Source organism: Pundamilia nyererei, unplaced genomic scaffold (assembly GCF_000239375.1).
Source record: "Pundamilia nyererei isolate P.nyererei 1_Seehausen unplaced genomic scaffold, PunNye1.0 scaffold00003, whole genome shotgun sequence".
Taxonomy (NCBI): Eukaryota; Metazoa; Chordata; class Actinopteri; order Cichliformes; family Cichlidae; genus Pundamilia; species Pundamilia nyererei.
In genome coordinates this window covers 1,975,401-1,998,167 of record NW_005187404.1, presented here as the reverse complement: position 1 = coordinate 1,998,167, position 22,767 = coordinate 1,975,401, and the positions used below count along the sequence as shown (strand labels likewise).

General features: G+C 40.1%; 1 protein-coding gene across 14 annotated transcripts in view; it reads left to right on the top strand.

The window, feature by feature from the left end:
* Nucleotides 1-22,767, top strand: part of gramd1bb (GRAM domain containing 1Bb) — an 83,623-nt gene that overhangs the window by 32,505 nt on the left and 28,351 nt on the right. Inside the window, exons 1-2 of one of the 14 annotated variants that reach the window (XM_005720636.2) lie at nt 2,611-2,818; nt 7,607-7,650. The exons of 12 other annotated variants lie outside the window; for them this stretch is intronic. In XM_005720636.2, the coding sequence (XP_005720693.1) occupies nt 2,804-2,818; nt 7,607-7,650 (59 nt within the window). In that variant the 5' untranslated portion in view covers nt 2,611-2,803. Of the gene's footprint in view, nt 1-2,610; nt 2,819-7,606; nt 7,651-17,723; nt 18,556-22,767 lie in introns of those variants that run through there. One more of the 14 variants, XM_005720638.2, reaches the window with a different exon arrangement.

Below are 22,767 nucleotides of genomic sequence, written 5' to 3'. Positions count from 1 at the left end.
TGGCAATGTATAGCATTTTGTTAAAAGCCAAGAAATGCGGCGTATTCGATAGCTTGCTGCGAGACCTCACACCGTGTGTGCACATCTACTGCGGGTGGGTTGCCTGTTATCGGTCGCAACATCCCCCAAAAACCCGAAGAGTAGAGTCCTGGCCCCTAGCCCTGCCTGTGTAGCAGAAATGATGACGGATGATGATGCAGCAGCAGCCGTTCTTCTCTGTGTGAGTAGCTTAATGTTGTTTGTGTGTAATTTACGTTGAGTAGGCTAACCACGTTATTACATTAATGCATGTAAGGTGAACTAGCAAACACCGTCATAGTTACATGTCTTCTTGTTTGATGGCAGATACTCCCTTCACCCTGGCCAAAAAGGCTAAAATGACCAAAGAAAAAGAGGGAAACAGTTAAACATGAGAGGTTTTTGGACAAAGTTTGTTTTTCATTGATTAAGCACTGCTTCCAGCCAAGAGTGATGCCATAAATTCCCTATAGCTGCAGAAAAGGCTAACATTGTTATCTTTTTACAAAAAAACAGGTGAACATGAGAGGTTTTTGGACAAAGTTTGTGTTCTCCATTCTTTAAGCACCGGTTTAAGCACCGTTTAAGCATCGGCACCGTTTCAAAAGTACCGGTTTGGTACTGGTATCGGATAAAACCTAAACGATACCCATCCCTATGTGGGGTACAGTGTGAAAAGACCAATCCGTGAGGCCCATCCCACAGCCAACAGGACCTAAATCTATCTCCGTAGACCTTGTAACAGGGCTTCCAGTATTTCCTAAGTAGTGAGACAGACTGCTTAAGATCAATACTTATTTATAGGAGCACCTGTAAATAATGCATGCAAAAAGCCCTTTGGTTAGGTAAAATGTAATGCAAGTGTAATTAGAAACCTTTCAGTTTTGATGAGGAGAAAGAAGCTCTGATGCATTCTTTGCATGGAAGATTTAATGGGGTTACTCAGCAATTATCTACATATACATTTTCCAGGAAATTCGGAAAAATTGTTCGGAACGTTCCATTGTTTTTCAAGTGAGAAAGAAATACAAAAGCCTAATAATGAGCACAACCTATAATTATTATAAATGTGATAATGTCTGCGTTATCCTGTGTTAAAGCACGTTGCCATACATGCTGGCTAGGTTTATGCTACATACATTAACATTATTAGCATTGTTTGAGTTCTGCCCAGCTCATTGGATAATAACTAATCTAATAATCACAGGCACCAGCCATATAAATGAAAACATTTGCCTCTGAATGACTGACTGACTTTAGTTGTGTTTCTTTGTTGTGTTGTTGTTGTTTTTATGCTGCAGCCAACCACCAATCAAAACGTGGTCCATAAAGAGGCTCCTCATCAACTAAGATTTGGTTGGCTAATAATGGACACCCCTTATATTAGCTGTGATATTTATGCTTCTGAGATTCTTCCAAACAGTCCTGCCTTATCCTCTCTGCCTTTGCTCTAATGCCTGCATTGCTTTTCTGCTTTCTCAAATGCTGGATTATCGATCAATGTCTGTGGTTAGAGACATTAGCTTCCATTGATGGAGGTCAGCATAATCTGATCTTGCCCTTTACTTTGTGAGACGGGCCCAGAAAAGCAAAGATTCAACATATTTGAAAACACACTAGTCTGGCTGTGGGTGACTTTCACTATACAGGCAAGAATTCACGTAACATATGATGAGATTTTTAATTTAAAAACAATAAATACATAAATAAAAATGAGCTAAAACTATGGATGCAATTTTTACCAGGTATTTCATGACCATTAAATTTTTTATTGACCAAAAAATATATATTTGTTTATAACATCCAGTGTTGAACCACCTACAGCTGATTCCTGCCTTACTCCACGTCTAGCTCAGGCTGTGACCTCAGAGGAGACTTTTTTTAAATTGTTTTTTAATTATTTATTTATTTATATAATAAATTTTCAGTGAGCACTTGCTAGAGCCATTACGTCTGGAAAGAGGAAATGAATGCATGACGCAGCTGCTGTTTCTTCTCCATATTCATTCAGTATCTGTGCGTATGCATTCACTGAAGCACTGATGTGGCGTCCTCACAAGCATGCTGTGATGCGGTGGCTGAGGAACAGGAAAGCGTAACTGCAGCTTTTAGTGCAGACACGGAGACAGAGGGAAGCAGAACAGGATGGGGGGCTGATAAAGCAACGACAAGAGGAAAAGAGGTGAAGGACCACCCTCGTCGAGCATAACCGTTCGCAGGGAGCCTACCAAAGGGACCTACCCACACACACACACCATGACCAGGCAGCCAATCAGTGCGCTCACATCCTTGATCCATCCTCCCGCGTACAACTGCTCATCCATGGCTCTGCAAGCAGATGTGAGGTGATACAGTAGAAAGCGACTGTGAGAGCCACTTAGACTGAAAACACAAGCTCAGTGTGTGTTTTCTTTTTATTATTATTATTATTATTATTGTTATGTATAGGAAGGAAGGCAGTGATTTGACAATAGCTGGAATAATGAGCAGCTGGTTCAGTTTCTGTCAAGATATAAGCATTTAGTCAGCCTGGACATCCTGCGGCTTCCGAACAAGCATATTAGCTTTACAAGTGTCTGTATCACTTTGGTTTGCTTGCATCGGAGACATTATGTCTCATTTGACTGACACTGGATGTGCTGCTTGAAAGATAAGGACGACGGGGATTTCGACATTTGGTGATGATGACAAAACATGTTGGATAAGTGACACTTTGACAACGGAACAAGGGAAGAGAGGCCATGAGAGCCAGGAGAGAGGCCAGGATGGTGTCTGCCTGTTCACCATGCACAAACATAAGGTCAGCTCTCATGTCTGTGTGCAGTTGCAGAATGTTTTCAGTTAAAGTGCAACAACCTCTATTCTTAATCCTAAACCGGAAAATAGTTAATAGCATTAGTATAAAGTATAAAATGTGTTAGCATAAAAAGGTGTTATGAAGTGTCAAACGGGCTGACTAACTGTATCTATTATATAGATGTATGTGTATGTGTATATATATGTGTGTGCGTGTGTGTGTGTGTGTGTGTGTGTGTATAAAATACATGGATAGCTACCTACGTATGTTCTCCTTAATCCAGATGTGCTCATTTAGCTATTTATTGTCTACAGAATTAAGTAATAATGTAGTGCTAATGTAGCCTCACTGACCAATTCACATGACCAAGATGGCCCTGGCATTATTTCCCTGCTGTACCCTTTTCTGTTTGACCTTTGCTGAAAAACTGTCCAAAGCAGGTTTTTAAATGTCAATTGCTTTAGCTTTTTTTGTTCTTCTAAGTTGCTTTATTATTTAAATATTTTTATGAATGTCTTGCAGCTGTACACTAATATAAGGTTATGCATTTTTAGACATCGTACATTATGAAACATTGTTATACATGTAGATTCATAAATATAAGTTTAGTTCATATGATTTCATAATGTGCTGCTGCAGGGACTACACTGTTTTCCATGTTTTTTGTAGGGTGGGGCTTGGGTTAAAATCACCATTAAACAACAACTTTTGGTCAGGTTTATCCTTTATATTTAATTGGGAGAAAGTGTCAGAGTGATTAATAAACACATTTCATTTTCCCTAACACTGATGAATGGCTACGGGGGTTTTGCAGAATAAATCACAATGTGCCTGTACAGTCGGCCTCTCACGCACACGCACAGCAGAGAGGATTTTCCAGCCGGCTTCTAAATCTCGGCTGTGATCTTTGCTGCCCAGATCCATTAAGGGCAATTTGGTTAGCTATACTTCGCCTGTCGACAGGGATGCAGGACAGTCCTAGGGCTGTTTTAGGTTACCACCCTGTGATAAATACTCCTGGCAGGTATTACTGCACTACCTTTACATAACTGTCCCTTAGCTACTAAATGAATCACCAATAGATAAACATTAAAGATCAAGTGAAGTGGAAAAAAGAGGTCTTTTTGAAGCATTATTTTGGATTCATTCATTGTTGCAGTTAAATATTTTCAGTCACATTTCATGTCACAGGATATGTATCAAAATGGTATTTTAAGAATATTCAAATTTTAAAAAGCAATTTGTTAACAGTTAAATATTATGATATGAACTAAGCTGCAATTTGTTAATATGCTGGGATAGTTGAAAGCTTGCAATATGCACACTGTAAGTATTTAAGTGTCTCCACTAATATACATTCACAAATATCTTTTTTTTTTTTTATCACATTCCAGGAATTTTTATGAAAACTAAATTGCATACCAGTTGCACATGCATTTTGTTTTTCTTCCCTGTCATATACTTTGGCATGAACGTTTTTTTACTTATATATATGATATATAAATAAACATTGAATCACATTAACTTGTCGAAGATCAAAGTTCTACCAAAATTATAATTAATTTCAATTACATGTAGTTGTAAATTAAAACGCTAAAGCTTAATGAGGTACTGTTGTTCCTAACCACTCATACATTGGAAATAGAGTTAAAAATATGTGGCTTTTCATATTTTTCTCCTAAAATGTGAGTTCTATGAGTTAATATGTTTGGATATCTCGGCCTTGGTTAGAGATACAGTTTGATGCACTGTATAGGAAAATTCAAATCTTTTAGCAATGACTGTAAGGCTCAAATATCATTTTTAGCTGCTGAAGATAGTGACATGCAAAACGGACCTAAAAAGAAATTCTAGAGCTCTTTTAAAGCTTCTTTAAAAACATCTCTAAACCTTTATAAGTAAGAGGGGTTTTTTTCCCCTCCAACCTGTATTTTGAGCCAGTTGTCACACTGAAGGTGATTCATTAAGTCCTCCTGTCTAAATACAATCTAACTGTCACTGGCAAACCCGCTTACTGCTTTCGTGAAAGGTCTTGTTTTCATGCTGGGTGGACATCTGCCTCACTGTAGAGTTACACAAGGAGATATGCCATGCACATATGCCGCCTAATGGCATGAAAACTAAGTATAGACCTGTCTTTGTCTTTCATGAATCACTTTCAAGACAGGTTTTTTATTGACCGCAATCCAGTTATGATTTCTTTAAGTCCACCTATGCAGTCTTATTACCGAGGCATTGGTTTGCAGGAGAATTGGATCTATGGTTTATTACATCTCAATATAGTAAACTGGGGCACTCAAAGTATTGTATGTGGGTAAGGATAAGCAGACAGGCAGCACAGACTGCAGTCACCCCTGTATATCCAGGTTTGAGGTTTTCACATCAACTTACAGAACATAGTGTATCTGTTTGAGTGGGCCATGTGTTTGCATTCAGTGGGACCTTGATGCTGACTAATCACAGGGCCTCTTTTGACTCACTGTGTGATTCACTTATACTCATCAGCAAATCAGTCCCACTGATGAATATATCACTGCCCCTGCACACCAACATTGCATTCATTTTTTTCTGCAGATATGCTGTATATGTTGTACATGGAGAGCCAGCAGCACAGTTGTTTCAAATCATTATAAAAGTAACAATTACATAATTCGTGAGTAGTCTATTGATAACATTCTATAATCTATCAGTTATTTGTTGACACTTTCAAAAAAATGGCTTCATTGAGCCCAGGGTGGGTGACATTTTGAAGCTTTGTCTATTTAAATGTTTACAGTTTTCATTCAAAAACACTAAAATGATCATTCAACTGATAAAACAGATAGTTTTAGCAGCTCTGTTGAGTATTTCAAACTCAAGCTCCAGGGGTTTAGCTGTTTAGAGATGTAAACTCCAAAGATCTTAGATTAAATTCTCTGCAGAAGTTTGCTTTTCTTACATAGCCGCTTTTACTGGAAGCCTGCTTTTCAGGTTTTATAAATCAAGTGGTGTAATCTGTCTTCAATAAATTGCCTTCCTCCATCAGAGGCGTGATTGATTTTTCCTCTAGCTGTTCCAAAGTTAGTCTTGATTATTCTTGCTAAGGGGTTCCTTTTTCCTGTGCCCCACATCTCTGAAAAAGTACCAAAAAACCTGCTGAAGGAATTTGACACTGTGCATTTATTTGACTCAAGGTAAGCAGCATTTACCGAAGCATTAGCTAAATAACCTCTATTCTGTATCTGCCGGTATTACTCCAGTTAATCAATTTCTCTTGGTGAAAAAGTATCAAGTTTGATTACCTCACTGACGGGCATTGGGTCTGTACAAAGTGTTGCACAGCTTCAGGAAGCTGCTGGGAAGCTCAGTCACGGGCAAAAAGAGTGGGAAGCCATAGCCCTGACTCAGGAGGCAAATGTATTGCAGCGTAATACATTTGTATTATGTATTTGCTACATAGATGGAGGAGTGATTGAGATCCTCTGATCACCATAATTCATGCATACACTGTCTTGAGTCACTGGCAGCAGTTGAGTTAGCAAACTACCCAGTAATATATTGGTTTATTTATTAAATGCAGATAAAAATGTATATGTAAATAAATGAGCATTCACAAATTTTTATTATACGCTCATTTTATTGGAAATAGACAGAATATTAACCAAAAATCCAGAAAAAAATACATCACATGAAAGTTATGAATTCATTTGCACAATCTTCCATGAAGCTCCAGATTCAATTTCTTTTCATTTCCGAATAATCTCCCAAACCGCACTTCTTGCTGATGGTCTTGTAGCCCATTCTACCTTCTTTTGCAGGTCTAAAGTCTTGTCCCTGACGTCCTTTGACAGAAAAATCTGAGAATGGAAGAAGCTGATTTTGTGAGCAGGTGTGCTTAAATACAGTAGATCAGCGGTCCCCAACCCCTGTGCCAGTCCGTGAGTCGTTGAGCCTTGGATGTGAAATTTATGGTTTTCAGGGTTTTTATCGTTAACTTGGTTTCCCTGGGTCTTTTCCCGTGTTGTAGTTGTCTTATTTTGAAAGAAATATTTACGCGTTACCATAGCAACCAGAGAGCATTAAAGGGCAGATAGGAGGATGTTACTCTCAATTTTGTTGGCGCATTTTCAGGAGCACGCTGCTAATAAAGTTACACAATTACACAGTGAATTCACGTTTATTATTATATTTGCAAGATACCACAGTTTTTGTCTTGGTTATTAAAATGTTCCGTGGCACAAAAAAGGTTGGGGACCGCTGCAGTAGGTGAGATCAGAAGCATCTGTTGTTGAGTAATTGACTGATTGATTGTAATGGAAGCCAGATTTCCAGCTTTCTTGTAGGACATCAAATACTTATTTCACTCAATGACATGAAAATTAATGCCTAACTTTTATGTAATGGTGTTTTTCTTCTGACTGGTTGGTTGATGTTCTGTCTCCATTAAAATGAAAAACCATAAAAATTTGAAAAATTAGAAATTCAGCAGGAGATCAAATAATTATATCCCCCACTTTCCCTGAAGTTATTTTAAATTCCCTAAATTGGATGTTTAGCAGCTGATATCAGGACATATTAAGTCCCTTAGGCCTTGAAATTTGAGTCCAAGTGCTCACAAGTAACCACAGTGAAATAGCTGAGAGTGAGTTTCTTGGCCGTCTTGAGACCAAGATCTGCTTTGTTACTCGTGAAAAGGTCATCTTGCCCATCTACAGAAACCACAACACATAAAAGGTTGCATTTAGTTCAACCATCCAGAGGATCATATTATAAATATTCTTCTCATTTACTCTTCTCTACCTTTACTGATAGGCCAAGCAAAAGAAGTGGAAGAAACTGATATGGAAACCTCAAAGGTAGGATGTATCTCAAAAGACACACACAGCAGTGATATTGTGTGGCAGTTTGGGTGTGAGTCATGTCTTTAAGGACAAACAGTACTTTCTAGCACATCATGCAGTCCTTCATTCTCTAAATGTACTTGCCTATAATATCATGTTTTTAATAAATAAAAAAAAATACTTTCTTAACATAAAGACCTGCAAGTTATTACCTCTGAAAGTGCCATGCTCAGGTCCACCAAGAGAGGGCACTGTTTTGACATGTCTTAAATCCCAAGATGCATTTCTGCCTTCCATCAGCCTCTTATGGTCCTCAGATTTCACAGTGAGGAAGATCCAGGAGCAAAACTGCTGTTGCATCATTTAACGATCATCCTGATCCTGATCATCATTTCAGGAGCGCAACCCAGTTATGTGAAACTGTGCTTGTTCTTGCATCCAGAATCTAACTACCCAAAAGCCTCGCTGAAAGGACATGGCTGTAGGCAAACTGGAAAGATTAAAAAAGAAGTTACACGCCACTGATTATGCAATATCAGTTTATTAGTGAAGCGAGGTTTCACTCAGCCTGTCTATAATTGCGCAGTATCTTCTATCTTATTTCCTAGTGTTTTGGGAGTCACTCACTCAGGACTAAATGTCAGAATATCTTTGTTCCAGTTCTGCTTCTTGATTAACTTTCTCTCGAGAGTCCTTTCCTGGCACCGCCGTATCCCATTCTTATCCAGTTTATAATAAAATTTCACAAGTGCTTAAAGCTAAGTCATTAGAGGACTCTGTCCCTCTCCCTTGAATTTGACTGTATTGATGTAATCCACTGTTTCCAGTTTTCACCCACAAAATAGGCTTGTTGCGTAAATAAAAGAAAGATGAAAAAAGAATTGAGAGGAGTGCATCAATGCAAAATTGAGACCTTGTTGTTGCTTTGTCACCATGAGTGACACAGATCAGTTGTGTGGCTCAAAATAGCTCAAACGTAGTTGTTGAATGCCTTATTGACGACAGCGGCATAGCAACGAGTAGTACGCAGTGTATGTGTGTGTGTGTGCTCAGGTGGGCCTTAGCATTTTGTTTCACGGACTACATCTGCGTGTTTATGTGAAGAAAGCACCCAAGGTCCACATGTGGCCCTGAAGCAGCAGTTTGGGCTGCTTCTGATGGTAGCAGGGTCGTCTCTGGCAACAGCCCTGACTGACTAGAAGTGAGGGTTGTCGGGGAGGGGTCAGTCAATATCTCTTCACCCAATACCTTATCTCGCCACTGCTCTATAGCCAGAGTCCTTTCATATAAAAATAGCATCCCTCACTCAGCCTTCAAGCTTTTGCTTCAGAGCGGACGAGTGTTTGCACGTCATTGGCACTTAAATACCACTGATAAATGCGCTAATGTAGACCGAACGCCATCATAGGGTGGACACTAGACTTCAAGTTAAGTTAAACCCAAGCAAGGACATGAGCAAGAGCATGAAGACACAGATGGCTTATTCTTTCACTCATTGGGGGCTATGAGTGTTTCCAATGTTGAATGAGCTCTCTGACAAAACCTCATCTGATTGTGCTGGCGTCCACACCACGGCATTTCTCACTTCTTAAAGACAAGGTCATCTGGACCTTTTTCATACACAGACACAAAGAAAGATGTTGGTGACAGTGAGAAGGTTTTTGATATTCATACCAAAACAAATCAAGTACTGATAATAAAAAAAGGAACAGAGCTACTTTAATCTTGGGTATATATAATGAAATATTACTTTCCAGTAAATGGAAAGCACGGCTTCCCCAGACGACTCTTTGACATTTCTGTCCGTAGACAAAAGTGTCAGCAATGCAGTGTTACAGCAGCAGCTAAAACCTATACCGTACACTACTGGATGTGGACTAGATCTGGAGAGATCAGCGAAACCCGATCTGTGTCATGACATCATTTTTCTGAATGGCGCATCTGTGTATTTGAGGAGCTCAGGGTCATGGAAGTGATGAGTCACTGATGTGGTGCATTAGAGAGTAGACGTTACACTTTTCTGTTTTTTTCTGCTGGTAACTAAATGACATCGTGATTAGTGAATTCAATTGTTTGAACCTCAAGGAGTCACGATTTGTGAAGTCAAGCGTTTCAGACCTCTCACGCAATTTATTCCTTCAAAGGTCAATGCACTTCATTAAAAGCCTCTTAAAAGTTGCCAGGTAGCTGCATTTCAGCCAAAAGAGGTGTATTTTAACATCATGTGTTAGCATAAGTTTCCAAGCTAAAATGCTTTTTCTGCTCCATCCATTAGTCAGCTGTACCATGGATGGATGGATGGATGGATGGATGGATGGATGGATGGATGGATAGATAATCCCTAAAAAGAAAAATTTAGGTTGGAGGCACTTCTCCGTTCTAAACACATATAGAGATCGATAAGAGATATAAGATTTTTTTTTTTTATATAAACTACACAAGAAAAAAGAAAGTGTAAGTCAGGGGGTTTTCAAAAAGATTGAATATCAGTATCACGTTCCACAATTTTATGAGTGAGGCTGCCAATAAATGAAGCAGCATTGAGGTTTATCATAAGCATCTTCTTAAAGTACTCAGGATGGGAGACGAGCAGAGCTCACACAGTGGCTGCTAAAATCATTTTAAGCATCATTAGCAGCTTACAGCGGGAAGGAGATTTAAGACCAAGCACAGTAGTTTAGTTAGTAGTAAATATATTACATAAATATATTACAAGGTGTCAGTTTGCAATTTGAAGATGTTTGAAACACACTCAGTAATGACCTGAGGAAATATATCATTTCTACTGATGGGAATGACTGAGTGACACCATCAGATGTCCTCCATTCACACTGTTAGTGGGAGTGGAGCTGCCATCGATCAATTTTATGAAAAGTTAATCAAGAAGTACAATGGGCCCAGATCTGTGCACAAATCACGCTTAAAGGTTTTTCGCACACAAATCAATGATTTATCAATATTTTTTTCAGACCAAAATTTGTTCATATTTTCCCCAAAAAATGTCCCTCTGACCAGTGAAGGCCTGGCAGGCTTAAGACATGCAAAGTATTAAGTGTTCAACAGGAATTCTGCTACTAGTATTTTCTTGTTATTGTTATTGTTGTTGCCTTTTGGTCATTTTTTCAATGCTGCCTAAAAGACCATAAACCACAAAGTGCTTAGAATTGCAACTAAATAAAGCAACAACAAAAAAAGACACTGAATATCAGAAAACCAAACACTAAAAGGAAACGTGTAGACTTTTATCTTTTCATTTAAATCTATTCCAGTATTCCTTATCTGATCTCACCCTATGTTAAATTGTCTATTGTCTAATAGTCTAATTTTTTGGCACTATCCCAGGGAAGCTGGAGAAACTGGATTTTCCTTTTCCCCTATTGCAGGGAGTTTCTCATCTCCAACTGACAGATCACGCACTCTTTTGTCCTCCACCTGTTTTCTTTTTTTACTTGTAGTCTGTTAGTCTCTTCTTACCTTTCTTTTTCTCATTTTTTTTTACTACCACAGTATCTGTTTAATTTTAAAAGATCCTCAGATCCTCTGTTATTTTAGTCTGAGCCATGCTTTTTCATTTGTTTGTTTTATTTGTTTTGTTTTGTTTTTACTCTCATTACTCCCATGGAACCACTTTTGTAACCTTTGTCTTCTCTGACTTCCTCTTTGGACACAATAGTTTTAGTTCTGCTAGTCTGCTTCACATATATGTAGCTTGCACAACACTGTTGGTTCAGAATGAATCTGATGTACTAACAAGTGCACAGTGATAAGAACAAAATAGGCTGGTGTGCACGTGTAAGAAACCTGACGGTAATTTTGCGTGCACACTTTTTTGTGCAGGGTAGGAATGTTTCCATGCACATGTTTGTAAATGAAGGCCAATATCTCAAAACCACGATTAAGCTTTACTGAAGCTAAAAAATTGGACTAGTCTACCCATAATGTTTAAAAGCTGTTACCTTACAAACTAGGCTATTTCCATGTGTTTGGGGCTATTTATCAAATATTCAAACTGGTGTTATTTTTCACTGTGTTTTGCTGAAGAACGGTGAAATGATTTGAAATGAAATTATGGATAAAATCCAGATTTAGATCATAAAAGAAAAAGAACTACAACTCTACCAGACTCCAGCTACCATGTTACTGTTTATAATGTGTTGTCTACTTACTAATCCTCAAGCCTACACCCACGTTGTTGTTTAGGTTTTTAATCCCAAAATCCCGTTCTCCTCCTTTTCTCTTCTTTGTTTAGTAATTATGGATGTGTGCGTTGCAGGTTTGTTTTAAAAGAAACATCGACCCATTTCCATCTTGCTTGTTTCAGCAGAAACAGGAAGTGGAAGGCTGTTTTTTGGGGGGGGGGTTTAAAGAGTGCTTTAATGTCAGCACGTGCAGTACTTTGTTCTTTTATTCATGGCACACGTGCCAAGCAGGCAGAAGGCCATCTGTACTTTACTTTATCACTTTGTGGGTCAACCTGATATTGTACGTGACGACTGTCACTTTGCAGTGTTGCTTGATTCTTGCCATTAAACATAAACATATTTTACCATTGGATCAGTCTGGTTTTCCTTACACTACTTTTATTTTTATGTCAGTGTTGGCCGTCTGCATATTGTCTCTTTTGTCCTCCTCGGTGCGATGCCTGCTGCTTGTGTGTTTTCAACAGAATATTACATTTCACTAAGCCACCCTGAGCTGATGTTTGTTGTGTGCTGTTGTCCGATGTTTGCATCTGTTCAGACTTATTCTTACTGTGAGACGTTGGCTGTGTCCCCGGCTTATCTGTTGCTTCTGTTAGTCGTGCATGTCAGCTTGCATCGCTGTGTCATCATCTCATCTCAACATCGCTCATATGACTTAAGGGTTTTATTCATTCCTCTTCACATTATAATCATGACCGTTTAGTAACGTTTGAGTTCACATACTGACGTTTTTTAATCTCTATTTTTCACTGATTTGGTTTTCATCTTATTCCAAATCTAATGTTTGTATCTGATTGTCTTTTTTCTTCTTCCTTCAAACAGCAAACTACAAAGAAATGCTATTGTTGATGTGTACCCACGTGCATATACGATGTACGCCTGTGTTTGCGGGCTGTAAAAGTGTGCTCTCTCTCCCCACGCTGTGACCTTGGGAACTCAGATTATCCAACATGGTCAGTTAATCGATAAACAAAACTGTCAGCTGGTCACGTGACCACCAATTCCCCCTCTGTGGTCACAGAGTAAAGATGAACGTGGGAGGGTCATCCATATTGACAGAAACCAGTGCGAGAGTAATCCATTCTCAGCTTCAGAGTAAGAAATGCCCTGCGGGCAGAATGAGTGAGTCACACTCACCACACCATCCAATCCCACAAGGCAGTGTAGAGGGATTAATGCAGATTATCTGCCAATGCTATTCTTAGATATAAATGAAAAATCTCTGGATCAGATTATGGTTCAAGGAATGCTAAAAACGAAGCTGAGAAATCACATGACCAGTGTTTTGCAGACTTACAAGGACCTACTATCCGTAACGCCTATTCAATAAAATACTGTATTAGTGTAAATAAACATAAAATTTTATGTCTTTGGGTGAAAAAAGGAAATGTTGAAGACATTATTTATTTAACATTTAAAGTTTATTTTAGAGTTTATCCTGACAATAAGTCATTTTTCCTGATCCCATATTGAATACTTTTATAATAACACTTTATCTGAACATAACAAATATTTTTCTGCAGAAGACTCAGCTACTCAGTGACCAGCAGGTGGCGTCGGTGAGACTCAAACAGTCAGTGACTGTTTGAGTCTTCACCAGAGGAGCTGTCCTTTCAGCACCCCGTGTCTCCTGTGTCTAAGCTCAAGCCCTGTCAAGATTCAAACTACAGATACACACGAAGAAACCTGTGATGTAGAAAAATCAATGAAGTTTACAAAGGCAGCAGAACTAGTAAAATGTCACAGAGACCCATCTGGTGATAGTGACAGAAATGAACAATGCATGCTCCGTGTTGCAGTTGCTTTACAATAGCTGGGTTCTGCTTTCATTAAAGACTGAAAGCCTTGGCAGGTGACATCTCACTCCCTAATCTGTGAAAGACTCCCTGGAATTTTCCAGAAATCATGACCGCCACTAATCTTACATGGAACATATTCACATCATTATTTTTTTCATTATTTTTATTCTTTTATTTATTTAGTTCCCTGGGTTTTTTTTAGCAGTCTAAAAAAAGGTGTGCACCATATGGCCACTGTGTGAGATGAGTCTTTTTATTTGAATGAAGTTCAAGCTCTCACAGCTTTATCCTGGGAGAGCGATTAGAGTGCTCTCACCTCACTTCCTTCCCTCCTTTCCTCACTTTTTGCCCCTTTCCCCACAGTCCTATTGCATTCACATTAGCTGCGAATGCTGGCTAACAGTAGAGAAAGAGGCTGTCCATCTGTCTGCTCTTGCCCACTCCTGGTGAAGCGATGAAAGTTGCACTCACTGAGCGTTGTCACCGTGAGAGTTTTTCATGATAAAAGTAATCACAGTGGGGTCTGGGGGCCTTTTGAGAGTGAGCAGCTGCTGTCTATTCCCTCTTATAGTCATGGAGCACAATTTGCAATCCTCTGAGATAAGACATGCTCAAATGTGCAAAGATGAATTTATGCTGCTGACATATTATAGACATTAGAAATTATTTGCCAGACTTCTGTAAAATAATGTATAGCAGCTCAGTACCATTCACAAAACCGCAAAAAAATATAGATTTTCAAAAATCTTGCATGCTTACGTTATTCAGCACTTCTTAATGTGTGCATTAGCAACCACATACACTCACAGTAATCCACCAGTTAGCAATCTCCATCCAGAGACGTTATATGGGTGCATGATGTAGACACAGATACCTGCTAAGTAACGTGTTAAATATTAGAAGCGGTGAAGGTTAACTGATTTAACACAATATGCGTTCCCAAATACTCGATATAGAGATACAAGTTCTAGACTCACATTTGAGTAGATTATGATGTTGTTCCCTCTCTCCTACATATAACTTCTGATTTGTTACAGTTCAGAGCATGATTGCATTGCCATAAATAGATGAGTTGTTATACTCCGCTGCCACGGCTCATACTTTAATCAGAAATCTCGGTGGCGTTAATGCAGCATTATAGCAACACAGGAGTTTTCTATGTGTGTAGCGAGGTGTTGGCTTAGAACTGTCTTTAACTTTGGCCTACTGGCTGTGACTGGAGCATATTAATGTTATTCGCAGACTGAAGTACTCAATTTTATCTGTATTATCTGCGTGCTATCATTTTATTTATTGGTCAGGCTAGAGCTGGGCGATAGAACGATAACGATATGTATCGCGATATAACTTTTACTCGATAGAGAAATTAAGCTATCGCGATAGACCTCGCCGCTCTTGTCCTCTTAAAAAAAAAAAAAAAAAAGGTCAGCCAATCCAAATTAAGTAGCGCAGAGCCGAACCAATCGTACAGCACAAGTGCCAAGCCGCACGTGTGTTTGTTTGGGAAGCAGCCAGCGGGTAATGGAGGAAATGAGTGTGCCGACTAGAAAAATCAACCGAGCGTGACCGAAGAGAAAACAGATGATGGTTCCTCTGCCGGAGAGATTGTCGAACGGAAGAGCCATAGAAGTTCCGTAGTGTGAAGGTATTTCGGCTATTTCAAGTCTGACAAAAAACAGAGTAGCGTGCACTGTAAATTGTGCCGAAAGCAAGTCTGGAAATACAATAAACTGGTGCATGCGTCACACTGTGCGCCACGTTATTGTTTCGGTGAAATGAATTTCTACAATACTGTTACTGTTAATTCTACTCTCTGCAGTGTTTAAATGCTTACATATACACACAGTTACTGTCCCTCCACACATACGACTCTGTTCTGCTTCTATGCCCCAGCTTTGTTTACTTTTTCCCACCGAGGCTTCTAGACTTCTGATTGGCCAACATTTCTGCACGGTTAGGAATCTAGCGCCACCTGCTGCTTTGGCATGTTCATAGCAGCGTTTTCCTTAATTTCTGCCTTTATGTGTGGACGGGATTATTTTTTAAAACGAAAACGGAAAATCTCCGTTTTCAAAAATACCCGTGTACGTGTGGACGTAGCCTCAGTCTCTGACTGGAAGCGCTAATTCGTCATTCGGCTTTTGTCAGACTAAAGTAACTGTTAAAACTGCTTGAAAAGCTCAGCTATACAACAAGGAGAGATTGAGAATTTCCTTTTAGTTCTCAGTTTATTTGATATTGACAAAAGTCAGTTTTGTCTGTTCTTCTGTAAAACAAACTAAGATTTATTTTTAGAATTAATATTTTGTTTCTAAGTGGAATTGACAATTTAGTCTGTTTCGTTTGTTCTATTTTGAAACTTAAACGCTTTAGCGGCTGCCTTTTGTGTAGTTTGCAATATTTGCCTTTATTTATCTGAAAAAGTCTCATGTTCCTTAAGTACATCTACCCTGTTGAACTTATGATGGGAAATAAATATTTAAATAAAAACAAGCTGCTGATTATTTCACATTTTACTTGTGAGCAACGGCACATTTAAATCTTACAAATATAGTTATTTGGCTGATATCGTGATAGATATCGTTATCGCCTGAAATGAAAAAAACATATCGTGATATGAAAAAATCTCATATCGCCCAGCCCTAGGTCAGGCATGTGCTCACTCACGTGGCAACATCTACATTTTAGAAATCAAAGTGAGTGATTGAAGGTCAGTGGCTCAGGCTGAGTTCAATAATAACTTATTATAACGAAACTGTGCTTTAATAAAACTGCTTACACAGTTTAACCATAGGTTGTGATAATAAAACAAATGTATTCAAACAACAGAAAAAGACATCTCTCCAAAACAAACACGTTTCAGTAAAATAAGAGGTCTACATTCGAATCAGAATCAGAATACTTTATTAATAATTGAGGAAATTATTAGAATTGTTATTCTAGATCTTTAGAGCATGTGTGTGTTGCATCTGTTATGGTATTAGTCACCCCTAATGAGGTGTAATTCGTGTGCAGTGCTTTAAGAAGATTAAACAGGAAGAATGGGCTGCACCTTCACCCAGCATCGGTGCTAAAGTCAGTCATAGTTTTTGATGACAGCTTCTGTTAAAGTGAATGATCAGCTGCTCTCTGAACCCTGTGGCCTCAAGTGATCCAGGGAAGAGATAAGCAGCTACTTCTGAGTTCAGTGGACCGCAAACTTGAAAGCACGAAATACTCAGCCATTCGTTTATGTGTCCTTTTTTTGTATTATTGGCCTTTGCTATATTTTACAGCCATTCAATGGTTGCGAGGCACAGACTGTAGTTCAAAGATGAGCGAGACAGATTTGTCACTCCACATTTCTGGATATTTTCTTCAGAAAGTTGAGTTATCATTTATAGATCGTCAACCTGCTGCTCACTGATATAGTTTAAGATTAAAATGACTGACCTCACTGAGCTCAGTGTTATGATGTTCATGCGCTAAGCCTAACGGGGCGGAAATAATAACATATGATTCTGAAGGGGACCAATCGCCCATTTTCTCAAATATCCTCAAAATGTTGGCCGTTTGTTGGTAATTTAATTAAAAGCTTTTGATTTTACTACTACCACGCACCAGTGCCTGAAAAATAATGAGCAAATGGAATCATAAATTCCCATAACTTAAATCTACTCTAGTTTTTTGAGTGGTTTGTTGCTTTAGCTTAGCAGAAGCTGCTGCTAAAAAAGCCACGTGTAGGTATAATAAATGTCAAACACTGCACTTCTCTCAAAAATAAAACTACAAATCTTTTGGAAAACTAGAATAACAGCATAATACACTCACTGGCTAGGTTGGATAGCTCCCATTATTTGTTGACTGGGCAGTTATTGCTGACAGGCTTATGAACCCAGCACCCAGAACTATCCCCCACCAAATAGGGCAGTTTGATTTAAAGTCAAGTTACTACAGTTATAAAACACTTACTAGCCAACTAAGCAAACTGAGTTACCATGAAGGCCATCGGATTCATCATGTGTGCAGGCCACATAGCTATAAACACAAGTACCCCACTACACTCAATGCATTAAGAGATTAACAGGGTTAGCCGCTACACAAATCAGGGGTGGAGACGAGTACGAGAGGAAAGAATTGCAGCAGGTTCCCTCAAATAATGCTGTTCTTGTATAGTCGGAGTTGAGCACAGGGGTAAATGCAAAGAGGATGTTGTGGCAGGAGCCTACCACCCTGCTCTAGCCCTCTTTGCTGGGCTAGTTATGCTTATCTTGGAGAGAAATAGAGAAAGAGAGCCATCTAGGGAAAAGGACAGAGAGAACAGGAGGGAGGGGGAGGGAGGGTAGAGATCCTGCGCCTGCTCATAGTGAGCACAGCAAGTGCAGCTTTCATCCGCAGCGGAGGCTGAGGCAGAGAGAGTTAGAGTGAGCGAACAGAAGCTTGAAGCGACAGTGTGCGAGCCTGATTGAAAGCCGACCAGGCTTTAAAGAAAGGAGCAGCAACTAGCCATGTTGGCTTTTATTTGCAATCACTAGCCCTCGTGCTTCTGCTGCATGCTGCAGCTTGCTTTGCGAATGTTGCAGTGCAGGTCACCTCCTTCTCTTTTGGGAAAAATGAGGAACCCCAGGGAGGTGTGAATTTCTGGCACAAGTGCTCAGCACTGCGGCATCTTGATCCAAGCGAAGGAATGTAGCAGAGAGGTTGGAGAAAGCCGAGAGGATCATCCATCCAGACTTCGGTTCCCGACCATCCGTCAGCCTGTGCGTGTCTCTCTTCCCTTCTTCTCCCTGTGCATCTCTCCTGGTCTGTGTATGGGAGGTGAGGCACTGGCAGGCTGTCAGTCAGCATGCGGCGGTGTGAACGGGCAGCCCAGTGCCCACAACACGCTATGGATATCAGACACTCCTCGCTGTACTAATGAAAGGCTTCAAGCTCGCCTGGTAAGAAAAGACAAGGAGATGTGGCACTCCGAATGTGTGTGTTTGAAATGTTACCGTTATTTCCTCCCCCAAATAGCCGTGAGGCTGTCATGAATGCAAAGCACAACCCAGTCCAGCATCTAGATGTCTGGGCTATTTTCTGGTATTTTGTCCTCTGTGGCTTTAATAACATATGTCATCCTAAGATGACATTCTCTTAATGAGGCTTGATGGATGTTTATTTAGGTGTGCTTATTAAATCGAGCACATATCCGTCTGTCTAACACCTGTGTATTTCTACACCCTTATGTAAATCGCTAGAAACTGGCATGTAATGAGGGCTAGATCAGGACCAGTAAGCTGTGACCAGAGCGTGTGCATCCGGTGGGGCCAGTGTGGTGTAGCGTGCTTTTCCCGCTGTGACTATAGCGACCCTGCTCTTCTCCCCTCTGGCTGGCTCAGTGTGAAAGGAGCAGCTGAGGAGAGACACTCACGTGGCTGCCTGGAAAAGAGCATGCACATGCTCCCTCGGTCTCTCCGCGGCTTTCGCTCTCGCCTTCCCCCCTGCCTGTTTTCCTGCTCCTTCCTTATCACACATAGACACACAGATTCAGCACCAGCAAGTGATTCTACTCTCACTTTCTTTTCTAGCCTGTCTTGCTGCACTGTGCGCTCCCCGTGCACTCTTCTATCGTCCATCTTTTTATCCTCTCCTCCCCCTGTGTTTGTTTATGCTCCTCCTCCTCCTCTTGCTTGATATTTTTAGAGACGAATTACGGCACACTGCAGGAAGAAAAAAAACTGGAGGGGGAGCAGTTTCGGCAACGTGCGTCCCACTTCCTTCCTTCCTTCCTTCCTTCCTTCTCACTTTCATGAGGACTTCTTCTCTTTCCTGCAGGACGTCTTCTTCTTTTTTCCTAATGTCTCTCTTTCATTATCTCTGTTTTCTTGCGTCTCTTCTCTTTTTCATCTCTTTTCTGCTCTTTTCTGCACATGCTATTGATGTCTTTATGATCTGTTGCCTGTTTCACATTTATCACTGAGATGATTGAGCACTAAACTCACTACTGTCAGTATTTATGACACTATTCTCCATCCTTCAAGGAGCAATCTGCTTTGTAGGCAAAACTGTGCGACCTGCAGGTCATTCCATACCACTATCACTTCATTTTGTTATTAAGGTTATAAATCAGGAGCTGACACTGGACATGCAGTTCTTATTAATATCAGTGGGATGAGGACATATCTGCACTCATCAATGTATTAAAGAAATCCAGTGTGGGGTTTGTTGATTACTTACTAATCAGAAGACATGGAATAGGGAAGAAGAAGAGAGACAGGATATGTGCGCACATGTTTGTGTGTGTGTGAGAAAGGGAAGGGGGAAGGAGGGAGATTGCTCAGGATTTGACGGTGTCCGCAGTGTATGGATGTTTGCTCTTGGTATGACATTTGGCCTGACTTAAATCTGCTCACAAACACACACACACACACATTTACTCGCACGCAGATGTGCACATACAGCCAACAGCAGCTGTAGCAACAAGGCACTGACAGCAAACTAGAGCTGGAGCTTACTCACTGCACGTGGCACGAGCCAGTTGTTGCTGCAGGATAGGTGGACAGACTGTGAGTGTGCAGACTCACATACAGAAACGTGTGTGTTTTGCTTCGCCCCAAACATGTCTAGTTAGTTGTTTAGCTCCTCTGTCTATAATGACATTACTGATCGTAGATGGCGAATGCATGTCCTTCCCCTGCTTCGCGTCACGCTAAGGCAGCAAGTGGCATTGAGGAGTCGTTCCATCCACGACTTGGATTTGTATTCCCCTCTGCGGCTGTGGAACAGAGCTCTGTCACTACCTCAGCTATCTGCATGTATGTGCTGTGTCCGTATACACTGCTGTCATACACAGAGTCAAAACAGCAGGGATATTTAGATACTCACACCTAGCAAAGCATTTGCATAGATGCTTTAGATCCTCATGTGCATACATAGAATCCAAAGCTTCGGGCAGTTAATATCCAGTGCTGAGCTCTCTGGGCTATTTTAGGCTGACTTGAAAATTGTAGCTCCCAGGCCTCTGTACAGAGAACGTTTAATTTAGCACAGTATATGCATGGTGTTAGAGAGAGAGAAGGAAAAGACTGTGCCTCTGTGTGAACTGCTGATTGTCCAGCTGGTCCTCCAGAGCCATTAGAGGTGTCAGATGTGATCAACCCCCTGCATTGAAAACAAAAGCATGAAATGTCAAGAGACAAGATTTTGTAAGGAATAGGTGCAGCATCTTGGACCCAGCTGCAGAGTCCGAAATAGACCACTGCACCAGCAGGCAAGGCCACAGTGGACTCCCAGGTTTACTACAGGGGGCTCCGCAGTGTAGAGAAACTGCAGAAGGCTTTCCCGTCCAGCCTCAGCTGATTATCTCCCTTTCTCTCTTTTGTCCGCCCATCCCCCTGTTTACTTATTTTATTAGTGCATCCTTGCCACAAGCCATTTGTCATCACCGATTATACTCTGTACTGTTCCACAGGCTGCATCCGATGCAGCAAGCTTTTTTTGTGTCTGCAGTGTGAGCGGATATGATTGACGAAGCCAGAATTATTGATTCACAAAGTCAATGAAAAACACAGAGATGGTTACATAACAGCACTTAGGGATATAGGAATAATGCATACATTAGCAGTTCAGGGTTCAGGTTACCTAAGTAGGAAGGCTAGGAAGTTTGGTTATATGTGAATAAATAAGGAATAACATTTTAAAAGACTTTTTTATATATATATTTCTATATATTTTTATATATATTTCTGCAATCTTAACGGCCCCACAGTCAGTAGACTATGAATATTTCAGGAACCAGAAAACTGGTTCATATACACATATATAACATATACTTTCCTCTTTTGCCATCAGCCTAAAAACAGTACCTGTACATATGCATCTCTCACAAAGCCCCTCTAAACAAAGAGACTATATATTTTATTAGACTGGGTCATGAAAGTCTTCAGGGCACACACAGTGGTAGCTATAGATGCATAATCCGCAGTAATGTGGAGATGATGCATATTTGTGTCTCTGACATGGGCAGAACCTTGTAACCATGAAGGACTTGAAAAGTTTGGCATATATTAGAGAGATGAAATATCCAGATTGACCAGTGAAGTAAAGTTAACATTGATACAATGGAGATGCTGTATTTTACAGCATTGCCTCAGTCAGGTGGATATTAGTCAGTAGTTATTAATGTATGCGTCCATATGCACCAGGTTAAATTCAAACAGGTTTTAGGGAACTAGTGTAAAAAAGCTTTTGTTTAATACTAACTGTCAGTAAATAAGAACTTGTGTTTCACTTATAACCCAGAAAAGGATGAAAATGTACACACAGAAGACGTTTGTCTAACAAATCAAGTTCTAACAGTATGAATTAACCTTTTATTTTTTTCAATGTAAAGATCACATTCGAGATCATATGATTACTGGGTGTTGGAAACTGTTGCTTGAAGAACTGGTATTCATTGATTATCATCTTTGTTTCTGTAAAACGAATCAATTGCTCTTATCGGCTTAACTTTAGGATAGAAGTGCAGCATAACAGCATGAGAACATCAGGGTGTTCCTGTGTTTCTCATTAAAATATTTAATTACATATTTCAAACATTAGTAGTAACACTACTTACTTATTTGACTTTCAAACTTCAAAAAAACTTCACTTTGTTTCCCTCGCCCTACCTCCTGCCCAGAGCTTTGTCACCCAGCCTGCTTCCGCCTGTGTATCCCTTGCAGATGGCAGCGGCTGTGCCACGTCCCACTGGGACAAAGTGTCCTACAGGGGCCTAATCCGGTTGCCACTTTCCCGTCCCTTCCTGTCCCTCTCTGACACCTTGAGTTCTCAAATTACCTCATCAAGCTGTGGTTTGGAATTTAATTCGGCATGTTTAATTATATCAGCGTTTAAAACAGCTCCCTGTACCCAGAGGTGACAGCTTCAATAAGAACCCAAAAATTGTTACAGGCCTGCCTATGTTAGGTTGTCTCACAGAGAGGATAATTAAGCATTTTAATTAAGCCTGGGACCAAAGTCATGCTTGTGGGAATAGATTGAAATAGTTTTAGGAAAGGTAACCTATATAATGCCCCGCGTGTTGTTTTTTGGTTGTTTTTTTTTACTGTGTGGACACACTGTACATTGATGGAGAAAGTCTCTCAGTCTCCTTTATTTGGTAAAAAAAA